This window comes from Anguilla anguilla, chromosome 12 (assembly GCF_013347855.1).
Source record: "Anguilla anguilla isolate fAngAng1 chromosome 12, fAngAng1.pri, whole genome shotgun sequence".
NCBI classification, from domain to species: domain Eukaryota; kingdom Metazoa; phylum Chordata; class Actinopteri; order Anguilliformes; family Anguillidae; genus Anguilla; species Anguilla anguilla.
In genome coordinates, this window is record NC_049212.1 from 10869023 (window position 1) to 10884462 (window position 15440).

Genomic DNA, 15440 nt, shown 5'->3' on the forward strand with positions numbered 1-15440 from the left:
ATGCAATCAGGGACAAGGGCGAGACTAGGACTCCCATGCTTCTATTGATTGGACAAAGTCAATGGCCATTTATACCCATCTCACGTTCCCACCCTACCTTACCTGTCCTATCTTCAGATAAAACGCACATCACAATTGGCTACTTGATTCTTTTTACACTTTCAGGTGGAATGGTGCTTCTAAACCAGGCTATTATTATTATTTTTTGTTGTTTCTGTTGTGTTTACAAAAATACATTTTTAAACGCTATGCTAAAAAATACACCTTGCCGGGCTATTCCGATAGCCTTCCTGAGCGGTGAGCGGAGCTGGGTGACGTCAGGTGATAAAGGTTTTGAGTGAACCACAACATCAACCACCAGGCCATGTGGGCCAACATCATCAGGTCATGTGACCTGACCCTATATCACCTGATGACAACCAGCTCAGTCCAGCACTGAGGAAGGCTACAGGCATAGGAAAATTCCAATAAGGAATATGTGTTAATGTAGTAGTGTAGCGTTTTAAAGTTTATTTTTGTAAGCACAGGATATAATCCTACACACATAAAAATATTATTATTATTATTATTATCGTCATTATTATTATTATTATTTTGTTATTGTTATTGTTATTGTTATTATTATTATTATTATTATTATTACCAAACTCAGCATATGCTCAGGTTTCACACCTACCCCTCCTCTCTCTCAAACCTCCACAGAACCGCAATTCGCCAAAGAACACGAGCTCTTCGCCAGCATCAACTCCACCCGGGTCAAGCTCAACCTGATTGGCTGGAACAACGGGGGGTGCCCGATCACGTCCTTCACGCTGGAGTACCGGCCCGTGGACACGGCGGTGTGGACCACGGCGCAGCGCACGTCCCTGACCAAGAGCTACATCCTGTACGACCTGCAGGAGGCCACCTGGTACGAGCTGCAGATGAAGGTCTCCAACAGCGCCGGCTCCGCCGAGAAGAAGGCCACCTTCGCCACGCTCAACGCCGACGGCAGTGAGTCGCGCCCCGCAGCCCGCACCCGGTCCCCCGCCCCACACCCTGTCCCGCACCCTGCCTCGCCCACACAAACAGCACTACAGAAGAGCCAGTGGCTATTTTACACTCTATAGTCCACACAGTATTACAGGAGAGCCAGTGGCTATTTTACACTCCCCAGTCCACACAGTACTACAGGAGAGTCTGTGACTGTTTTACACTCTACAGGCCACACAGTACGACAGGAGAGCCAGTGGCTATTTTACACCCTACAGTCCACATGCATGAGAGAGCTGCCACTGATGGGAGGAGAGACTCAGGTGCATGTCTCATTGCCTACACCTGGGAGCTCAGCTTCTCCCCTCATTACTGTCACGAAGGCCCCCCCCCCCTGCCGGTTGGAGCATGCCCACTGTAGCTACAAAATATTACAGGCCTAAATCAAGAGTCTGCCAGAGCCAGGAGCAACACAGCCCTTTTATCAATCCAAATTGGATGTGAGAAAAGAAAACCGAGCGTATTCTCACACAAAGTGCCGAGCTCAGCGCTTTTCAGAGCTTTAATGACAGGGGAGAGGGACAGTAATGGCCTGGAGGGGGAAGATTTAAACGCTCTCTCCTGCGGTATCACGCCGAGAGAGGAGAGAAAGGGGCTTACCCCTGTCCCCCCCCCCCTCACCCCCCACCCCCCACCCCCCCGCAGTGAACAGGGCAGTGGTCCTGCCCCCTCGCCCGTTCTGCCCACGGCCGTTAGATAAGAACTCCGGGCGCTGCAGTGACGGATGAGGCGGTAAAATAACTCCGTTTCCGCGCTGACGCCAGCTGCCACGGCAACCACGCGGGAGGGCAGAGAGCAGGGGAATTACGGCACGTCCGTCACAGGTGCATCGATCGCCGCTGATTCAATTAAACCTGCCCCCCCCCCCCCCCCCCCCCCCCAGGGCAGCAGGCACCAGTGACTGAGCGATTTAATGCACCTGCAGGCATTGTAAAGGTTAGCCCCCACCCCCCCATAGGGTCGCCTGCTGCAGGTCATTCCAGGACAGCTCCTCTCCCCGTCCGCCACTTTAAGGTCTTTTGGCAACTTTCAGTTCCACATCCGGGGAAATGCTGAGGAAACGCAGGGGAAACGCTGACGGCTCTGCAATGCAGCTGGGACAAGCTGCCAGAGCAAGAAGCCGACACTACTGCTCTCGCTCCTCCGCTCTGCCTCTTCGCCTCGTGCTTTCCTTAACACGCTGATCCTGCGGTAAACTATAGCAGTGGCCCTTTTAGAGTTTAAATCTCAGGCACTGTGCACATAATCATTTATATAATTATTTGAGTACGAAACGTGGATTTTGTTTTTTTCCAAGAACAGAATTTAAGTCTTGGAAATTAGTTTCTCCCTTTTGCCAATAGGACATTTTAAGAACAGGAAGTAGATTTGGGTGAATGTGGCAAGTGTAATGGTTTCTTCTGGTATATACAAATGTTTGCATTTGTTGAGAATAGCTCACAACTCTTTTGTTTAACATAATGTTGCACTCTCAAGAGAAACTGAAAAAGTGAACTTCCAATGTTTTCCAGTAGGTGGTGCTGTATTGCTTCTATAATCAGTGAAACATAATTCAACATCCTTTCAAGAACCCAACATCCAACTCACAAAAACAAATGCATACCGTAACCTAATTTTCTTGTTTTCATTTAATCTTTTCAGTGGTTACAGTTCACGTAGTGCTGTTGTGTGAAGAAACAAATTACTTTATGATTATTAAGCTGATCCTGGGTCAGTCGTTGCTCTGTTCAGCCACTGGTAATGTGTTGGATTGGGTCTGTGTCAGCTGATCTTGGGTCAGTAGTAATGACTGAGGCCTGCTTTGGTTGGCGTTCCCCCAGGCACCATCCCCCCGCTGCTGAAGACTGTGGACGAGAGCAAGGTCAGCATGGGCGGCAACGAGGGTCTGAAGATGATGGTGACCATCTCCTGTATCCTCCTGGGCATCGTGCTGCTCTTCATCCTGCTCATGCTGATGAGGAAGAGGAGGAGGGAGCAGAGGCTGAAGAGGCTTCGGGGCGAGTCTGTGGCCCGTAACACACACACACACACACACACTCTCACACATACACACTCACGTACACACAAACACACACACACACACTCTCACACATACACACGCACGTACACACACACACATACACACTCACGTACACACAAACACACACACACACACTCTCACACATACACACTCACATACACACACACACACTCACACACACACTCACACACATCACTCATTACCTCTCTGAAAGTGGAAAGCCACAACTTTCACTGCCTGGCAGTTGTGCCGTCCTGTAGAAGGAACATGGACTTCACCACCCATCGATTGTGGCTTTCACACAAGATTGCCTTCATAGTGAAGAATGGGAAAGCCAGACTCCTCTTTCATTAATTCAGGAGCCCTTCTGTTTTAAGTCCTTTTTTCTAATTTAAACTCAATTAAAAGTGAACAGGACAATCCAATTTGAGCTTTATCAATTATTCCTAATAATTTCCTGAAAAGCGATCATTGCAAGCTCCATGGTGGCATCAGATGTGTTTTTCTCTGGACTGGTGCAATCTGCAGCCTCGATCAAGAAGTTATTAGCCACACGTATAGACTATCATTAAAGATCAGTAATTGAGCAAGTTCCCACAATTCTGTTTACTTCCTGTCCTTCAGCTTGCAACTAACTTATATCTGATTTCTATTTTTTATTTCACAGATGCAAAAAGCTTGGCAGAAATGCTGATGAGGTAAGAGAAACTGAGAAGTTGGTGAATGATGTAGATTTTCTGCAAAATGGCAGGCTGAGTTACATGTGTACAATTGGACCACGTGTTCAGTGTAGATGACCTTTCAGTGCCAGTATACTTTTGATCCAACACTCACTAGAGATGGTAATGTGCTCGGCATTTAAAGCAGTTGTAACAAGATTGTCTAAATTATGATGCTGTTATAACATGGATCTACACAAGAGAGATATGTCTGTGGCAGAAAGAAGCCTGTTAATCTGTCTGTGCGTGTGTGTGTGTGTGTGTGTGTGGCAGTAAGAAGCCTGTTAATCTTTCTGTGCGTGTGTGTGTGTGTGTGTGGCATTAAGAAGCCTGCTAATCTTTCTGTGCGTGTGTGTGTGTGTGTGTGTGGCAGTAAGAAGCCTGCTAATCTTTCTGTGCGTGTGTGTGTGTGTGTGTGTGGCAGTAAGAAGCCTGTTAATCTTTCTGTGCGTGTGTGTGTGTGTGTGTGTGGCAGTAAGAAGCCTGCTAATCTTTCTGTGCGTGTGTGTGTGTGTGTGTGTGGCAGTAAGAACACGCGCACGCCGGACACCGTGAACAAACAGCAGCAGACGCTGAGAATGCACATCGACATCCCCAGAGCCCAGCTGCTCATCGAGGAGAGGGACACCATGGAGACCATCGGTAAGCCCCGCCCCCACCCCACTCGGCCCTTGCTGTTATCAATGCAAGGATGAAAACAGTCCCCTAATTCATGCGGTAATGCATAACCTGAATTCCTTCAGTTAACAACCCGTTTCAAAAACAGTTTCTATCCCACTGCTACAAGAACTCTGAACTCCCTCTGCTAATTACCTGTCCCCCTGTCTGCTGTCTATCATGCTCTGTGTCTGATGTCTCATAATGTATTGTGTTAAATTGTCTGGGATGTTGTACTGTGTCAGAAATTATTGTGGTGTTGGCGTTAAATGTTGGGTCCCTGCTGTTTTTTACTATTCTGTACCGCTCACAAATTCCACCAGCCTTGGCTGTGTGTTCATTAAAGAATCTGAATCTAAAGAATCTGAATAAATGTGTGTACAGGATGTTACCATGTGCAAGTTGCTCTGGATCAGCATCAGCTAAATCAAAAATATTAAAATGTTAATGTAGACTGCGTGTATCCAGTGTACTATGGTAAGACATGGCAAGAGTCATCATACATAGCCAAGTCTTAGTACCGTAGTGTTCTTGCAGTTGTGTGATCAGTCTGAGTGCCATAGTGACATCTCTCTCTCTCCCTCAGATGACAGGTCTACGGTTTTGCTCACCGATGCCGATTTTGGAGAGACGTCCAAGCAGAAGTCGTCCACCGTCACGCACACGGTTCACTACCAGTCCCTCTCCCAGGCAACCGGGCCTCTGGTGGACGTGTCTGACGCCCGACCCGGAACCAGTAAGCCCCGACCCCCTAGCCGCCTTTCGCTTCCCAGAGCGAGAAGCAGCGAATCCTGATCCATCTTAATCTCCCGCAGTCATGCTGTGGAGGGCTGTGTTGGAAGATATAACTCAGTTACGGCAGCACTGCGGGCAGTCATGAACTGAAACATTAGAATCCACCATTTACTGATCCTGTGAGTTGGTTGCTGAGCCTAAAGCTCTTCTGTGAGCTGGTTAGTGGGCCTAAATCTCTTCTGTGAGCTGGTTAGTGGGCCTAAACCTCTTATGTGAGCTGGTTAGTGGGCCTAAACCTCTTCTGTAAGCTGGTTACTGAGCCTAAACCTCTTATGTGAGCTGGTTAGTGGGCCTAAACCTCTTCTGTAAGCTGGTTACTGAGCCTAAACCTCTTATGTGAGCTGGTTACTGAGCCTAAACCTCTTATGTGAGCTGGTTACTGAGCCTAAACCTCTTCTGTGAGCTGGTTACTGAGTCTAAACCTCTTCTGTGAGCTGGTTAGTGGGCCTAAACCTCTTCTGTGAGCTGGTTAGTGGGCCTAAATCTCTTCTGTAAGCTGGTTACTGAGCCTAAACCTCTTCTGTAAGCTGGTTAGTGAGGCTAAACCTCTTCTGCGAGAGCCAGCTTAGTTTATCATGTACTTGTTTTAAGGTTTGCATTAAGCATTGCTGTAACAATACCTGATATGTCCACCCTGAACAGGTTTAGCGTGAGACTCACCACTTCGAACCTCCCAAAGAAGCAAAACTGTTCAGATCATTTAATTTCGCCCCCCATCAGCTGGTGGTGCCCGCTGCAAGACTTCAGGCACCAATTAAGCACAAACCGAGTATGAACCACAGGTGAACTGACCACAACCTGGACGTGATTTTAGCTCCACTAATGGGGCTGGATTTCTGGCATTAAGTGGTTTGCAGGCATCCACGGTCACGGTTTATGATGGGGTCGTTCTGCATCAGCGATTTCCAACCCTGTTCCTGGACATCTGCTGTCCTGTAGGTTTTCATTTCAACACTAATTTGGCACACCTGACTTTACTGCAGCTCAGATAGACCTCTAGCTGTTGAATGAGGTGTGCTTTGTTAGGGTTGGGGTGAAACCCTACAGGATGGTAGATCTCCAGGAATAGGGTTGGGCAGCCCTGCTCTAGTTGTTGAATGAGGTGTGCTTTGTTAGGTTGGGGTGAAACCTTACAGGATGGTAGATCTCCAGGAACAGGGTTGGGCAGCCCTGCTCTAGCTGTTGAATGAGGTGTGCTTTGTTAGGGTCGGGGTGAAACCCTACAGGATGGTAGATCTCCAGGAATAGGGTTGGGCAGCCCTGCTCTAGTTGTTGAATGAGGTGTGCTTTGTTAGGTTGGGGTGAAACCTTACAGGATGGTAGATCTCCAGGAACAGGGTTGGGCAGCCCTGCTCTAGCTGTTGAATGAGGTGTGCTTTGTTAGGGTTGGAGTGAAAACCTACAGGGCGGTAGATCACGGGAACAGATTTGGGAATCACTGCTCTAGGTCGTGTTCTGGTCCTGAAATCTGGAATAAAGCGTGTCTAAAATTCTCCTGTGAACATAACAGTCTCTCTTCAAAATGCTTACTTCACGCAGCTTCACACTGAAGGCAGATAGGCAGTGTGCGAGTTTGCGGTGCCTCTCACTTCAGGCTTGGAGGACTACCGTGCTTTTAGGCCTGAAATTGCCACCAGTTGACCCTGAGGGCCGCGGCGGGATGTCACGGTTGCGAGGTGTGAGACGGAATAGATCACATGACCCTCGCACGCACCCCTGAAGCGGGTTCAGCTGCTCGCCTGCGCCAGCGCAGTGAAGACCCTGCGCTCCTCCGCTGCGGTGGAGCCGAACTAATTACATATTTAACAGCTCGAGCGTCACCTGACCTCCTTTGTCCAGGCAGCACGATCGCTTCCGAACACAGGGAGCCGGACTGTGAAATTTAGGGGCTCAGTAAAGCGATACTCCTCTGGCCAAGTGATGGAATTACCTGCAGAGCCCTGAACTGCTGTTGCCGTGGTATTAGTCACAGTCAGAGAGGGGCGGGGCTTTGCACGGGGTGAGCACAAATCACATTCTCGATTTGCAGTAGTGGAACATGATACAGACACTGGATACTGAATGGTATTTGCTCTGAAAGCAAAATCACTTTCTATATTGATTAAAAATTGTTTTTTATGAAAGGTTTTCAGATTCGTTCAGATAAACCTCCTCCAATTTAATTGCATAGAGGTGTATTTTAAATATTTTACTTTATACTTTAGTTTTACAACTTTTAATACATTAACAGTCCTTATGCTGTATGAATCTCAGAAAAAAATTATGGAAAAATATTTTATCTATTTTTATCTATGTTTTATCTTGTAGAAAATAACACTGCTGAACAAGGCTTTTAGCTTTCCCCCATTTTCTTTGTGTGTGTGCGTGAGTGTGAGAGAGTGCGTGTGTGACAAGTGCAAGTGTGTGTGTGTGTATGAGTGTGTCTGCGAGTGAGAGTGTTTGTGAGAGTGTGCATGTGAGTGTGTGAGAAGTAAGGAAATACACATTTCTGTGTGCAATTCCAGGTGCCACAGAATTAAAGTACAGAGAAGAGCAACTAAAGTGGTCTCAGAGTTTAAGGCCAGGCTTTACACAGTTCTGGATTCCCATTGTAGTATATAGGAGGAAAACTAAACTCTAAAAAGACTAAAGTCTTTAGCTCTGATGACCGATGGTGGTAGTTTGCGGTACCCATGGCGATGGTGGGGTATTTATTCTGCGCCTCTTCCCGTCCTGCAGACCCCACGGCCCGGCGCACGGCGAAGGCCGGCCCCACGGCCCGCAGCCGCTACGCCAGCCAGTGGACCCTGAACCGCCCGCACCCGCCCGTCTCCTCCCACACGCTGACCACCGACTGGCGGCTGCCCACGCCGCGCGCCACCGGCTCCGTCGACAAGGAGAGCGACAGCTACAGCGTCAGCCCCTCTCAGGACACGGGTAGGGTCACGACCCCGGCGGCCATCTTACGCAGGGGCTCCGCCTCCACCCTCACACACGGAGGTTTGTTTTAGGCCCCCGCTCCAGCCTGGGCCTCTGTGAGTTGATGACTCTGTCTTACATATGGAATGGTGTGTGTGTGCGTGCGTGCATGCGCTTGTGTGTGTGTGTGTGTGTGTGTGTGTGTGTCTGTGTGTGCGTGTGTGTGTACGCAGACCGGGCACGGAGCAGCATGGTGTCGACGGAGAGCGCCTCCTCCACCTACGAGGAGCTGGCGCGGGCCTACGAGCACGCCAAGATGGAGGAGCAGCTGCGCCACGCCAAGTTCACCATCACCGAGTGCTTCATCTCCGACACGTCCTCCGAGCAGATGACCGCCGGCACCAACGAGTACACCGACAGCCTGGCGTCCAGCACGCCGTCCGAGTCGGGCATCTGCCGGTTCACCGCGTCCCCGCCCAAACCGCAGGACGGGGGGCGCGTCATGAACATGGCCGTCCCCAAGGCGCACAGACCCGGTGAGGGAGCGCCGCCCAAACGCCCGCTTAGCCCCCGACACGCCGGCTTAGCCCCCAACACGCCCGCTTAGCCCCCGACACGCCCACTTAGCCGCCCAAACGCCCGCTTAGCCCCCAACACGCCAGCTTAGCCCCCGACACGCCCACTTGGCACCCAACACGCCCGCTTAGCACCCGACACGCCCACTTAGCACCCGACACGCCCACTTAGCCCCCGACACGCCCACTGAGCCCCCGACACGCCCACTTAGCCCCCAACACGCCCACTTAGCACCCAACACGCCCGCTTAGCCCCCGACACGCCCACTGAGCCCCCAACACGCCCGCTTAGCACCCAACACGCCCGCTTAGCCCCCGACACGCCCACTTAGCACCCAACACGCCCGCTTAGCCCCCGACACGCCCACTGAGCCCCCAACACGCCCGCTTAGCACCCAACACGCCCGCTTAGCCCCCGACACGCCTACTTATCCCCCGACACGCCCGCTTAGCCCCCGACACGCCCACTTAGCCCCCAACACGCCCACTTAGCCCCCAACACGCCCACTTAGCCCCAGACACGCCCACTTAGCCCATACATAGAGAAATGCAGTGGGAGACAGCTGACTGCATTTCAACTGAGATGTTTTTTATAAGGCTGTTCATCGCCTGCGTATGATTAGAGCAATCCCCGTGTTCAGCAGTATTGTGTGATACTCATGTAATGCTCTGACATGTTTAAAAACCTTGTTTTTCTAAACATAATTGTTCTCCTGCCCTTTGTTGAATGGATGGCATCGATCTGTTCGCCTTGTTAGAATGAGTCTGTAACTGACTTCGACATGTTGGATAGAACCCAGTGATGGGCGATATTTCAGATCTCAGTGTTTGTAATGTGTTTGTGCCTGTACGTATTTCATAAGTGTCACATGTTGCCTGTTTACTTGTTTGGTTGATGCACCTTAAAGAAACCTGCTGGTGGGGAAACCCAACCCCCCTGCCCCACTGATCACGTCCCTCCCCAAACTGATCACGTCTCTCCCCCCCCCCCCCCCCCCCCCCCCACTGATCACGTCTCTCCCCGACCCCCCCCCACTGATCACGTCTCTCCCTGACCCCTCCCCCCCATTCACAATGCCTCTCCCTGACCCCTCCCCCCCATTCACCACGTCTCTCCCTGACCCCTCCCCCCCATTCACCATGCCTCTCCCTGACCCCTCCCCCCCCATTCACCATGCCTCTCCCTGACCCCTGACCGCTGGGTGTGTGTGAGGTCCCCAGACCGCCGTGCGGCCTGTTGGTCTAGGCAGCAGCGGTGTGGGTGTCGGCGGCGGGAAGACGAGATGGCGGGTCTCGAGTCCCGGCGCTTCATTGCTTATTTACGGTCCGCGCGCGGGTCAGCTGCTGAGTGCATCAGGGGCTCGCGCCCTCAGGGAGGGGTCAGCCCGGGTGATGTTGCATGCAGATAAAATGGCCTCTTCTGGGGGGGCACTAAGGTGTTACAGCTGTCTGGATCCACCCCAAGCCCGGGTTCCCTTTCCCTGATTGGCCCGTTCCCAGTAGGTGTCACGTTCACCATGCCCTGAAGCTGAAAGCGGCGTAGTGGCGTGTGTGTGACTACACCCCCGTGTCAGTCATGTGACCGGATAGTGCGAGCAGTACAGCTCTGGCCCCAGTCCCATATCCATGAATATGCTTCCTACACGGACACACTCGAGACGGATAGCTCTGCTTTCACCATGGTGACCTGCCCTGACCCTGAGTTCTATACAGCGGATCGAGTTCCCTGGGATGGGGGTAGGTGTGGGGTGGGGGTGGGGTGGGGGGGCGGTATGAAATTCCATCGAGTGAGGACGGCATCAGTTGAAAAACATTAGGGGTGGCCCATGCCCAACACCCTCCTCCCCTCTCCCGTTTGACCCCTGTGACGACCTCACCTGTCCCCTGTCCTGCTCCCCCGGCCTCACCGGACACTGGAGCCCTAACGCTGAGTCTGAGGATGTGATTGGCCTGCTCTGGTTACAGGTCAATCTCTGTGCTCTGCACAGGAAGGGTGGCCTGCGGGTCATCCAGTCCACTTCAGGCTCCTGTTCTCTCCCGTGTGCTTTGTTAATCAGAAATATGAAAAAAAGGGGAGGGGTTTACACATCAAAGAAAAATAATCACACTTTGTCACCCTCCAGCAAATGAGTTAATGAATTATTTATGCGTTTCTCCCCTCATAAGTCATGCTTGCTTATCAAGTGTGTGTTCTTGATTAGCAGTTGTGAGCAGTTTCTTTAAATGTTAACTCTACTGGCTATGTGTTGGGCATGCAAACCATGGTGCCCGCTTAGAAATGCCTTGCATTCTGTCTCAAACTTTTTTGGCATCCCTGAACCTGTTGAAGCTTAGGGAGTCATGGGAATACAAAAAACCAGTACACATCTGTCTTCAAATGTTTTCTCTCTCTAGCATGATTGATTCTGATTGGTTCTAGCAAGTTTTCGCTGGCTTTATGTCATGAGTGTATGGTTAAGTTGCCATGAATCCCCACTTCCAACAGACATCCGGGCTACACAAAAATGTGATTCTCTAGAAGAATTAACTGCCCTGGATTGAACTGAATTCGCTTATTAGCAAAAAATAAAAACATCCCTGAAAGTTGATGGGACTCATCTTACATCACAGACAGAGACAGACCTGGACAAATTCGTAGTGCTGTAAGGTTATGAGGTTGACAAATGAGTCTAGTCCATGCAGGCCATGCAGCCATGTTACCTGGGAGTGGATTAATTATCCTCAGGTCTTGTGTGTCCAAATGCAAGCTCAGGCACTTCTGTGTGTTTGCCCGTTGCTATGGAAGCGGTGCCAGTGCTGTCTCCCTAAGCCCTTTGGCCCCAGCAGTGAAGGGTTATAGTGAAGAGATAAAAAGTGGGGAGAGCCTTCTGCTGTAAACACAGCGAAAGTTCTTAGTTACGGTCTGCTGCGTTTATTTCATGCATGACCACAATTTACAGGAGTGGCAGTTTAACAGTTCTCAGAGAAACGGAGAGAATCCAGCTTGAAATTACCAGCCAATGTCTTTACTTAATTCTGGTTTGATGAAGGGCTGTTTATCACGTTTTATGGATTAAGTCAAAGAAGTGAGCAGCAGAACAGAGCAGGACTTACCCGGGAGAAAGCGTGCCAACAAATAACCAGGCCCGTTTTGCACCCGCAACTCTGACTGCCTGACATCACGCTTAACCGTTCTCATCTATCAAACACCCCGCTTTTTTTAATCCTTTTGAGTCCAAGGGGTCCTATCAGTCCCCGCTGCAATACGCAGAGCCAGATGGATTGTGCAGGAGCCCAGGCGCACCGAACTTATGAAGAAAAAGCTTCAATCTATATTTAATCCAATTAAAGCCGGGCGCCATTCGTCACGCTGACTGCTTTAATAAAGGCCATCAAAGGCGCCGTAAATTATTAACACTGTATCTGGGCTCAATAATTCAGCAGGCCGAGGTCACGTATAGGAGCGGCGCCGACCGAGGGGGGCTTTTATACTTGGGAGGGGCGGTGCGGGAGGGGCGGTGCATCGCGACGGATCGCTCCAATTAAAGAGCGCTGTTCCTCTTCTCCCCGTAAAGGGGTTAATGTAGAGACGTGCAGCCTCAGTGATGAACGCACAGCCACACCCGTGGGCCTTATCCGCAGTGAAATCCTGCGGCCATTTTGATGGATCGGCTCTCCGCGGGTCCTGGGTCTTGTTCCTGATAAAGGTCACGGACGCGCAGCGCTATCTTTACTTGTGACACTGTTACTTTGAAAATGGCATCACTGTCCGCCAAACCGGGACCATGAAGTGCGGTCATGACGATAATAATATAATAATTGTAACATATTGTAAGACTCTGCAAGAGGCACAAGCGAACACATTATCACATTTAACAACTTTTAAAAAACGCCAAAAGCAAGGCAAAAATAGTCTAATAATAGTATATAGTATAATTTCAAAAGTGCAATGCAAATAATTAATATTAATATAACACAGTTGTGAGGGTTTTGGTCAGCTTTGTGACAGTGACTTGTCGCACATGAGCAGCCCCTGCTGGTTAATCGGGTGCCTGCAGCCCTCTGCTGAGCTGCACGTGATGCATCGTCCTCTGACTCGTGTCCGTGTGAGCCTGGCTTCCCCACTGCTGTGCGATGATCTCACCTACTTCACAGGAGAGCTCTCTCCTGATTGGCCAGCAGAAGTTGCAGCAATGATGCTGAATGTGACTGGACATTCCAAATTGAGGAAAAAAATGAGGAAAAGTTATTTTTGTTGAAGTGAGACTACATGAAAGCTGCACTGGCAAAGTTGAAGGTCAGCAGTCAGCATGTACGTCAGAAACTCTAAAAGGTTATGTTAAGAGCCCTTTCAAAAACACTAATTCTGGGGGCTATCTTAAGATCAGTATGTAGTGAGTTCTTAAAACATGGGACAAAAGTAGAAAAGGTCACCCACACTGGATGTACTAATGTCATTACTTACAGCAACTTTTAGCCTGAGTTATGTCATTGGTTGAGTTTAGGCCAGATGTCATTGGTTGAGATTAGGCTAGAGTTATGTCATTGGTTGAGTTTAGGACAGAGTTATGTCATTGGTTGAGTTTAGGACAGAGTTATGTCATTGGTTGAGTTTAGGGCAGAGTTATCTCATTGGTTGAGTTTAGGACAGAGCTATGTCATTGGTTGAGTTTAGGCCAGAGTTATGTCATTGGTTAAGTTTAGGCCAGAGTTATATCATTGGTTGAGTTTAGGACAGACTTATGCCATTGGTTGAGTTTAGGACAGACTTATGCCGTTGGTTGAGTTTAGAACAGAGTTGTGTCATTGGTTGAGTTTAGGCCAGAGTTGTGTCATTGGTTGATTTTAGGCCAGAGTTATGTCATTGGTTGAGTTTAGGCCAGAGTTATGTCATTGGTTGAGTTTAGGCCAGATGTCATTGGTTGAGATTAGGACAGAGTTATCTCATTGGCTGAGTTGACTGTTATCCATTACTTCTAGTTGGAGGTTCAGAGGGAGTCAGGCCTGTTCAGGCTCATAGCGTTCATGGTTAAGAGAGTCGACCCGGTAAGGATCACAGCACCGTAGGGTTCTGAGCCACTGCACCCTCCCCTGTGCTTCCTGTTTTTAGCTTTCGCCTGAGCTCTCCTCTCTCCTCCCCCCCCCCCCCCCCCCCCCGACAGGAGGCGAGCTGGTGCACCTGCCCCCGTACCTCCGGATGGACTTCCTGCTGAACCGCGGGGGCGCGGGGGGCGGGGCCTCAGCGTCGGGGCGCGAGGGCGCGATGGGCCAGGCCTGCCTGGAGCCGCAGAAGAGCCGCACGCTGAAGCGCCCCGCCCTGCTGGAGCCCACGCCCGCGGAGGGGGGAGGGGCCGGCGGCACCGCCCGGGAGGTGCAGCAGTGGCAGCCGGGGACTGCCTCCACGCTCCCGCTGAGGGAGGCGGGGGACCTGGCGCAGGCTGCCAAGATCAGCAGCTCCCAGGAATCCCTGCTGGACTCCAGGGGACACCTTAAACAGAGCAGCAACCCGTACGCTAAGTCCTACACGCTGGTATAACACACAGCGCACTGGCCGGACTGCAGGACCAGAGGCTGCCCACCCCCCCCCCCCTCCCTCACCCACCCCCCCACACAGGAGGAGGAGGAGGAGAAGAAGGACGAGGAGGAGGACAAATAACAATCACAAAGACAGACAGACAGACGGACAGACAGATGCTTTAAAAAAAAAAAAAGTTGTACATATATCCGATTCCAAAAGGATGGGTGACTTTTATTCTTTCTTTCTTTCTTTCTTTCAATCTTTCTTTCTTTCTTTCTTTCTTTCTGTCTTTCTTCCTCTTCCTTTTTTCACTTTCTCACTTTTTATTTTCTACTTGAGCATTTTATTTATTTTTAAATTTACTCCACACAAAGATTGCCAAAATAATTAATAATTTTATGAAAGAGAAGGTAATATAAAATGATGGTGGTGACAGTGATGATGACGATGATGATAATGATGATGATGATTAATTTTATTGTTATATAAAAATTCAAAGTATATATACATATATATATATATAAATGTATATCTGAAAACAGAACTAAGAGGAGCCTGGACCACTCAGCAGGACATGCCGTTGCATTATTTTAGTTTTCATCTGAGTGTGAGCGAACTAATGCAATTTTTCTGTTAGTTTATTTTATTTTTTTGGTTCTCGGTTGGTTTTTTTAAATTGAAACGCATCTCGATAGCTGAGGGGAACCAGGTGAACGAGAAGGACAGAGAGAGCTGTCCGCCCAGCCCGATCTTCTCAGATTGCTACATTTTAAAATCACTTTCCTCTGACTGCATGGGGACTGGGAAAAAGACGATTACAATAGTAAACGGCTGGAAATCCAACTGCAAATTTTGTCACATTATGAAATTATACAATGTGAAAGATTTATTATAATTATATATATATATATAAGAAATCACTTTTATTTGTGGATATTACAGGGAAAAAAAAAATGATTTGGTTAATAAAGTCCTTAGTCATGTTTGCACACTTCTGGTTTTACTTAGGAAATTGGGGCTCCACCCTTTAACCCCCCACTCCCCCCACCCCCTGTCCCCCCGCCCCCCCCATTTCTGCAAACACATAAAAGCACAGCTGACACATAGGAGGTGCACAAACCACCTGTACTGTGAGACTATTTTAGAGGACGGGCCGTTCTGCAATAACTTTTCCAGGTACTGACACAGAAACTAGACCACCTGTGTGGCCAGTGGTCACCACCCCCCCCCCCCTCCTCCACCCCCAC

At 49.6% G+C, this 15440-nt stretch overlaps 1 protein-coding gene across 2 annotated transcripts in view; it reads left to right on the top strand.

The window, feature by feature from the left end:
* dscamb (Down syndrome cell adhesion molecule b) overlaps positions 1-15182 on the top strand; it is a 144783-nt gene extending 129601 nt beyond the window's left edge. For both annotated transcript variants that reach the window (XM_035385264.1, XM_035385265.1), the window contains exons 26-33: positions 703-993; positions 2853-3029; positions 3720-3750; positions 4298-4413; positions 5015-5164; positions 7942-8139; positions 8355-8657; positions 13838-15182. In XM_035385264.1, the coding sequence (XP_035241155.1) occupies positions 703-993; positions 2853-3029; positions 3720-3750; positions 4298-4413; positions 5015-5164; positions 7942-8139; positions 8355-8657; positions 13838-14211 (1640 nt within the window). In that variant the 3' untranslated portion in view covers positions 14212-15182. The remainder of the gene's footprint in view (positions 1-702; positions 994-2852; positions 3030-3719; positions 3751-4297; positions 4414-5014; positions 5165-7941; positions 8140-8354; positions 8658-13837) is intronic.
* The last annotated feature ends 258 nt before the right edge of the window (positions 15183-15440 follow it).